This window comes from Porites lutea, chromosome 13 (genome assembly GCF_958299795.1).
Source record: "Porites lutea chromosome 13, jaPorLute2.1, whole genome shotgun sequence".
In the NCBI taxonomy this organism is placed as follows: domain Eukaryota; kingdom Metazoa; phylum Cnidaria; class Anthozoa; order Scleractinia; family Poritidae; genus Porites; species Porites lutea.
The window spans coordinates 22,329,196-22,338,213 of NC_133213.1; the positions used below are offsets into that span (position 1 = coordinate 22,329,196).

Genomic DNA, 9,018 nt, shown 5'->3' on the forward strand with positions numbered 1-9,018 from the left:
TGTCGCAAATCACGTGATCTCCTTGCATGACGTTCCACAAATTCAATATCACTGCACAGCATTCTGTGTGTCCTCGTGAAAATTAATAAATATGCTTTTAAAAATACTAATCACATGATTATATTGTTAACTAAACAAACTTAAGTCAAATTCATATAGAAAGAAAATTGTATTTGTTTTAAGTCAGAAATTCGAGTTCGTATCAACTGTTGTAATTAAGAAGGTTGTCTCTCACGTTTGAAGGCTGAAATCACATAAAGACCGATATGCATTTAATTTCAAATCATTTCCCTGTCAATTGTAGGGTGGCTGTATTCAGCTTTATTTTACTTTCCGAACTAAATTTATTCAGGTTGCTTTCAGTTGTCAGTCGAAGACGGTTGGTGTAAATAGATCTCTCCTGTTATTCTTGTCGCATATTCTATTCGATTTCAACAGGAGCTCCTGATTTTAATGCATCTAGCTACTTGGTGAACCATCTGTTAGAGTCAAAAGAAGGCAGTTTCACTTCGTTGTTACTGAGTTTTTGAGCAGCAAAACCTATCACAGCTTACCGCAGCCTTTTTCACGTTTCTTTGCATATGTTTCAAGTACTGACTGTTTATATATGCTGAGAACGTAATCACTGTAGTAAAAAAGACAACCGGTGAAGCAATATCTGTTAAAAACCTTATAATTATTGTGAGGGGTGTGATAAATTTCTTCAAGAAGACCAAAAACTGTGGAGGTCATTTCAAAGGCTGTATGATATAAACTTTACAAATGTCTTATTAATTTTCATGTAATTTTCCATACGCTAAGACAGGTCCGTCAGTTAAAAACAAAGCACGCGTTTTATCGCAAGGCGTATCAATAAATTTATGGAGGAAATTCGAAATTTCGCCCAGCCCTTCCAGTTGGTGCTTCGGGTATTTAATCATCCGTGATCTTGTAATGTTTTGATCTAGCTTTTCAAAAATGTTAAAAATTAATCGTAGAAGAAATTCAAAGCCAAAGTTCGGGTTTCCAAAACAAACTTCACGGTGATTGATTTCGGAGTCTTTCCAATTCATGAATTATTCTAGTTTTCCACCCATGGGTCCCCATGGGTTATTAAGTAGATGAAAATAGAGAGATACACTTTGCAACGCGGAAAAAAAGTGACCCAAAAATAGTACACAGACCACAGGAAACAAACAAACACTTCGTAGCAGTCGAATCGTAAAATGTCTTTGTATGTGCTATGCAAAATATGAAAAAATCCGCGATTCAGCTGTGAGGGAACAAAAAATACAAGGAAATTTAGAAAAAGAAAACTTAAGAAATTTGATCACAGCTGCATGATCAAATGATGACTCACGCCAATGACGTTCAGCAAATCATGCGTGACATTCCAAGTCCATATTTGGTTGTAGTGGCCTTATATGGTACGCAAGGTCATTTAAAAACAGCCGGCTTTCGCAAATTTCATTCAGATTTGTGAGTGCAGTGTCATTCCGTCGGTTGGTTATCTTAAAGGGCTCTAACAGGCGTGAAATAGACTATTTTAGCCACTGAAATCGCTTAAACTCTTTCAATTGAATTTCACAAGTTTTGAAGGGTGTTTTTAGAATGGAACTAGCGAAGAAATGTCCGTTTTTGGCCCGCGTTCCTGCGTCGTTCGTTCGCAAAGCGAGGGGACCAGTATTGGTCTCTTACGCCGAGCGATGCCCAGTTATGTCCGAAGTCTTACATAAGGAGAGCGAAACCCCGATGAAAAACGAAGGTAAGCTCTATCATTCTTTTTATAAATGCGTTCTTTCCTTCTTGATCGAAGTGTTCTTTGTTAAGTTGTTATGAACGTGATGTAAAGGATCTAGACCAATAGCTTTGAAATTGACATCGTCCCGATCACCAACCTACTAGTAATACCATCTGATTTTGTCTCCTTTTTTACACAGGAGCGAAGACCTATGGAGCAACAACTTCTGCCAAAGGTATGTATGCTAAATAGACTTACTATTACGTTTGACAATATTGAAAATTAAGATCATGTAAACATAAAGTTATATTGTTGCAAAGCCTGTGCTTACATAAGTTCAACAAAAGAGCCTAACTACATTTTACGTAATTAAGCTTAAGTTTAATCCTTTGCTTTAGTAGAACGAAAAGTTCCAAAAGCGGTTGAACTCTGCGAAAACTGATTCCTGTAAAGTGGCAAATCAAGCAACTGTCCTGAATAGTACACATCTCTCGGCTCGCTCATGAGTGTCCGCGTTAGTCCGCTCGCGAACATGCCTGCTTCAGCATTTCAGTCAAACATTAACAGAGTGTGATTTAAAATTTAAAATTTTAGATCGCCTCATTATTGTACCCTCTCGAACTACAGCCTCGAAAAAATCAACAGAGCTTTTTTTCAAATTTCTTTTCCTTAGCGTTTTCTGAACATTCGTGAGACTGTCACCCCAAACCGGAATTTCTTACTCACCTCAATTGACGTATTTCTTTGTTATGCAGAAGTTTTAGTTCTTCCTTTGTTCACTTCAATATTATTGTCGTCAACGCCATTAAGATTCAATTTATTTGTGACAGTGTCTTTTTCTGTTAAGTCATTGCTAACAACTTGTTAACCTTTGGCTTAAATCTCCTTCAGCGGATAATTATGATATTGCCTTTGAGACCAAAAAGCTTTATCTCTTTTTTTGTTGTTTCACTGAAGTGTTGAAATTAATACACTGTTACAAACTGATGACTGAGATTCATTGAGATCAGTGTCACCTTGGTTGGTTGAGGATACTGGTTATGAATGCCGACAAAACAAAAACAATGGCCCTACATTTAATGAGGTCCTGTTAATTAGGCTTAAAGTCTGATAAGTGTCATGGCCATGAAAAAGCAATATAAGGCGAGATGAAAAGACGATAAATGACATTATGATGGAAATACTGACAGGATAGGGATATAAGTTCCCTCTACCCTCCCCCCCACCTCTAATGTTGGGAGCTTCCTGATTTTGCTATGTCACTCTGTTGGTTTTGTTTATAAATTGTGGCCAAATAATTAAGTTAAAGGCATGTTCCTATTGGTCACTGAGTTGGATTGTTGCACATGCTCAAGTCCAACGTAAGGGCCAGTTTAGATTCCTTGATGTGTTGGCCCTGATTCAGAAACCACTGTCTATACAAAACATATGCTAAACACAAAAACTGGGCCATTTTTTACGTGGGGTATTTCTTTTACAGAAATAGTCTTGCTCAATAAACAATATTGTTGATTTAAACCTGTGGTTACAGTGACTGTTGGGCTGAGATAGATCATTCCAACTCATTTAATTATTGTGTTACCTAATGTTGTCTAGGTATTGTGGGTCGAGGAACATTGATCAGATCATTTCTGATTCTCTGTGAATCAATTTCATTTGTCACTGAGTCTCATTATTGTGTTCTTTCCATATTCTTTTAAGTTTCATAAATTTTGCCTCCCCTTTTTCCCCTCCCCCACCTTTAGCCATTAGCTATTTCGGAGGGCTAATTAAACTGTGGTTCGTCTTTTGTCTTAACAGCTGGAAAGTGTCCATTTATGTTCAATTCAGCCACTGAAGATGCTCAGGTGAAAGTTGATCAGTTTGCTGGCTGTGCATGTGATTACAGGGAAGGTGCACCTAAGAAGGAGTCTTCTGTGCCAGCAGGTTTGTAAAATATCAACGTCTTTATCTTTTTCATAGCCGTTGCCACCGACGAAACTAAACCCATGGTTAGGTCTGTTTGTGAGTTAATTATAATTAATGCTGAAATCTTTGTTCTGGGTCCCCGCCGACCTGTGTACTAGGGTTTGAACATGAGCATAAGGAGATAGAGGATATTACATGGCCGCGCCGAGATATGAAATTTCTCTTCGAGTGTTGAAAAATATTTCACAAGTGAGCGCAGAGAACGAGTGAGATATTTTTTCAACACTTGAAGAGAAATTTCGTATATCCAAGTGGCCGTGTAATGTTCTATTTATTATATAAACACCAATGAAATACCAAACCATTTCACTTGAATAGTTTTTTGGTATGAAAGGGGCGATTTATTACGTAGCCATAGCAACGGTGATATTTTCACATGTGAAGATAACATGTTATTTTCACATGTGAAGATATCAAGTTGTTGTGCAAAAGCTCACCTGGTATTTCATTGTGGTTTATATAATAAAATCATTTATTGTATGGTTACTGATATGATTCTAATTCAGTTTTAGAAGGATTTAATTTCATGTTTCAGCTTATGGTTATGTTACTATGTAAGCTACTAGTGAGGACATAATTGGAAAAATTAATATTAGTATTTTTGGTTTGATTCATGACTTGAAATCTTTCCATGGAGACTAAATTTTGTTTTGACTGATTAACTTTGCTTCTGAGCATTTCTTGTTTCCATCACAGTCATGGCTGTACATAGAGGCACAACTAAAATCCTTGATGGCAGATCCAAGAGCTATTAAGAGTTATCACATAATTCTAGAGACTACTTATGTTGAATATTCTATGATTTGTACTGCAGCTGGAGTTTTTAAGTCATGGTTAAGTTAAAATACAGTTTTTAAATAACAAAATAGAGCTAAAACAATAACCCCCAAACTGGCCTTGAAGAAGGTTAACACATACTTGATTTGTGTTTCCAACAGATGGCAAGTGCCCATTTTCAAGTGGCAAGTTGGTGGTTGATGCTTTGCAAAAAATTCACCCCACCCCTGCTATGAAAGTAGGAAGTGTGCTTCCTCAGACCATTGGTGTGCGTCAGATGGTGACTATGCCTTTAAGTGCCCAAGGTAAGGTATTAAAATGGGAGTTTATAATTCAGGATCGCTAGATGCCTAAGTGATCTCTGAGTACCATAACTGGCCACTATGAGATTTATTTATAGGGTTCTAAGACTTCTAAACAGATTCTAAATTGCTGTTTTGTCTTTATTGATGTGCTAAGTTTACCTTTTAAAAACGTAATGTATACTCAATACTGACATAGCAATTTTTTTTGTCTTACAGGTTTAGCTCCCAGCCTTGAAGCCTTCAATTCTCATTTTGATTATGATCAGTTCTTCATGGGGGAAATTGAGAAAAAGAAGAAGGATGACACGTATCGCATCTTTAAGAAGGTGAATCGTCTGGCAGAAACATTTCCTCATGCCAAAGATTTCAGTTACAACACTCAAGGGAAGAACATCACAGTATGGTGCAGCAATGACTATCTTGGAATGAGCCGACACCCAGAGGTCTTGAAAACTGCTAGGTAAGATTGGCATGTTATGTACTTAGTCTTAACAGTTGGTGGCAGGACAGACCCCGAGAGGGAGCGAGGGAGGGTGCTGCTCTGGAATTTTTTTTGTTACCTTGTGGGCCACCATTTGTATAAAAATGAGTGGCCTTGTCTATATCTACTAATAGTAGTACTTAAAACAGCTCCTGTCAGTGTAGATGAAGCATTTTAAGCTCTAGTATCAACTTCTATGCTCTCTGTTGTTCTACAGTGTAGTCTTATTTTTGAGAGATTGATTCCTTTCTCTTATAACTTCTGCGACACGTGTATTGATATTGTTTGAGCAGTTACAGTATAGCAATATTTCGCTCTATGCCACCTATTGATATTTTTGTGAAAACCAGAGGCTTTTTAGCTCTTGAAGAAATGGGCGACTTTTGATGCAGTGGTTGGTACCTTTGAATAACAAAAACAATCTTTAAAAAATGGAAGGATCACTCTGTGAAATGAAGAAATAATTTGCTGCGTCACCAGTTTCGCTTAAAGTGTAGAATTTCATAGTTAAGCTATAACAATAATTTACCAACTGCCACTAGTTTAGGAATGGTAGTATCTACAGCAGTATTTGTATTTGGTACCAAGTATTTTCCTGTATTTTGGTTCCAGTGTAATTAAAAAAAAACATAACTTTGATCCTCCTGCAGAGAAACTATTGAGAAGCATGGAGTGGGTGCTGGTGGCACCAGGAACATCTCTGGAACAAGCAGCTTTCATGAATCCCTCGAGGCCAGGCTTGCTGAGATACACAAGAAGGAAGCAGCCCTGCTGTTTACATCTTGTTATGTTGCCAATGACACTACTCTATTTACACTGGCACGGCAGTTACCTGGTATGCAAAAACGCACCTAGTAGGAATAATGCGACTAGAGCTGTAGTCCCTGGAATTGAGTACAAAACAACAGGATTTTAGAGTGCCTAATTTTATCCTGCTATTAAAAGTTATGTCAGCATAGTAGTAGTAGTACATAGGAGTTTTGTTGAATGGTGTCAGACCATTATTTGGTCACACTTAGGATTTATGAACAGACCTAAAAGTTAGAACCACCTTGTACAGCATAATGAACAGTACTGCGGGAAAGTACTGCTCAGTAGCTTTCATTTGAATGGTCACACTTCAGGATTTCATCCACAGACCCAAAATTTAGGACCACCTTGTACGGCATTAGCTTTCATTTGAATGGCCACACTTAAGCATTTCATCCACAGACTCAAAAGTTAGAACCAGCTTGTACAGCATAATAAACAGTACCACAGGAAAGTACTGCTCAGTAGCTTTCAATTGAATGGTCACACTTGATTATTTCATCCACAGACTCAAAAGTTAGAACCAGCTTGTACAGCATACATCTAGGTACTGATTATTATGCTGTACAAGGTGGTTCTTACTTATGAGTCTGATGACACAATTTTTCAGCTTTAAAAACATCCTTTCGCGCCTTTTTTCCCCAAATTTCGCTCAAAAAAATAATAATAATAAAACATCTTATTATCTATACAAACCACCGCAACCTATCTTATTTATTTTATTTATTTGGTTCATTGTGTTCTTTATTTATTCACTTCTTTGTTTATATATTTTCTCAGGCTGTTTGATATTCTCCGATGCTGGTAACCACGCATCAATGATCCAGGGCATTAGAAACAGTGGTGCTAAGAAGTTCATCTTCAGGCACAATGATGTAGAACACCTTGAACAGCTGCTTGAACAAGCAGACCCTGACGCGCCTAAGATTGTTGCTTTCGAGACTGTTCATTCCATGACAGGTGATGTGTGTCCATTGGAAGAGCTCTGTGATGTAGCGCACAAGTATGGGGCGTTGACATTTGTTGACGAGGTGAGTTCTTCCATTTTGAGAAAAATACTGACGAACCTGGTTGAAACAAATGCTTTGTTCATGAATGTAAAAGCTTGCAAGACGAAGAACAGCAAGCGGGTATTTCTTAGATTAATTAAAGAGGATATGTAATGAGGGTAATGCTGATTTAGGTCAATTCTGTGCTGACGTCATTCCTGTGGAGTTATGAAGAAGGCAGGAAACAAATTTCATCGGGAGCACTAACTCCAATAATTTCTTTTAGTGATTTGTGCTGACATAGCACTTACATGTAGCATTAAACTTGAAAAAGTTGGCCCATCTTTTTGAAGTTTCCATCTACGTCCATCCGTGCCATCCGTTTTAACTGACGACATGAAACATAAATATAGCCTTAAATATCAAAACTGGACCATTATTTTTGGAATTCAATTGATGCGAAGACGAGTTTTACCTGTAAAAAAGAGAGGAAATAGCGTAAAGCGAAAGCGTGCCCAAGGTATTAGAGTGAAACTGTTGAAAAAGTATCTATGCTTTACTGAGACACGAAAACCCACACAACCCTGTACGAGATATATACAGTACATGGAAGTCTATACTTCAGACTGATATTAAACCTACTCTGGTCTCAGTAACTTAAGCTCAAACTTTTCTACCATGTTTCATCTGAAGGTCCACGCAGTGGGTTTGTATGGCCACAGCGGTGCGGGTATCGGAGATCGTGACAATATCATGCACAAGATGGATATTATCAGCGGTACCCTCGGCAAAGCCTATGGAGCCATCGGTGGTTACATCGCCGGAACTGAGGCGCTGGTTGACAACATCCGTAGCTATGGTTCCGGGTTCATCTTTACCACTTCCTTGCCCCCTGTCACCGTGAATTCCGCCATAACGTCCGTTGGTATCCTGGCCAGTGGCGAAGGACGAGAGCTGCGCAGACAACATCAGAGTGTGGTGCACACACTGCGCAATAAGCTCGTCAGTGCTGGGTTGCCTGTGGTGTATGCTCCGAGCCACATTATACCTGTGCATGTAAGTGTTGTTTTTCTTAACGTCTGTAGTCAGGCAGTTATAGAAATAGAAAAGACGAAATCCGTCTCGGGAGTTTGAGATTTCGAGAACAGACATCAGGAGCCAGGGTACGCCAACATGTACTTAAAATCTTTGGGTGCTTTTTTTAGGTTGGCGATCCTGCCAAGTGCACGGCCATCTCCAACGAGATGCTTTCCAAATATGGCATGTACGTTCAGTCCATTAACTACCCCACAGTGGAACGAGGCAAGGAGAGACTGCGCATTGCACCAACACCCCAGCACAATGAAGAGATGATGGATAAGTTCACTGATGCTTTGGTCAAGGTGTGGCGAAACAATGGCATGGAGTTCCTTACTCCTGTTTGCACCACCGCGTGCGATTGCCAGGATCGCTGCATCACTTACAAGGAGCTGGATTGTGACAAGTACGCTTCACAAGTGGGAGCCGCCTAGAGCTGTTGGCACTCCGAATCTAGCCGCTTAATGAGTTGTGTAGCACATATTCTACACAATGGAATAAGCCTGAATTGTCAATTGTAGTAATTTAAGTTACAATGTAATTTCAATCTGGAATTGAAACTGGAATAATCAGTCACGCTTACGCACCTATAAAAGTGTCTTCTCTTTGTTGTGATATTTTTCACGTTTATCATGCACTCTAACACGCGGAATCTTTGAAGAAACAGTTCTTCTGTCCCTAACGTTTCTGTTAAACCCCTTGTTATTAAATTAATACAGAAAGACAGTATTATGCATGACAAAGGAAATTGAACGTGACCTCTCTTGTTGCAGATGTCACTTTTTGAAACTGCCCCGCTCTGAAAATCGCCTCCCCCCGCCCCCCCCCCCCCCCACACCACACACACACACACACACACACACACATACCCACCACCCCCACCTCACCATT

At 39.0% G+C, this 9,018-nt stretch overlaps 1 protein-coding gene across 1 annotated transcript; it reads left to right on the forward strand.

Annotated features, from left to right (window-relative positions):
* Nucleotides 1-1,514: 1,514 nt before the first annotated feature.
* On the forward strand, nucleotides 1,515-8,722 carry LOC140922650 (5-aminolevulinate synthase-like). The gene is made up of 9 exons (XM_073372638.1): nucleotides 1,515-1,744; nucleotides 1,920-1,955; nucleotides 3,521-3,646; nucleotides 4,627-4,770; nucleotides 4,987-5,230; nucleotides 5,902-6,086; nucleotides 6,842-7,092; nucleotides 7,744-8,106; nucleotides 8,256-8,722. Exons 1-9 carry the CDS (start codon nucleotides 1,591-1,593, stop codon nucleotides 8,559-8,561), a joined length of 1,809 nt encoding a protein of 602 aa, XP_073228739.1. The 5' UTR covers nucleotides 1,515-1,590; the 3' UTR covers nucleotides 8,562-8,722.
* The last annotated feature ends 296 nt before the right edge of the window (nucleotides 8,723-9,018 follow it).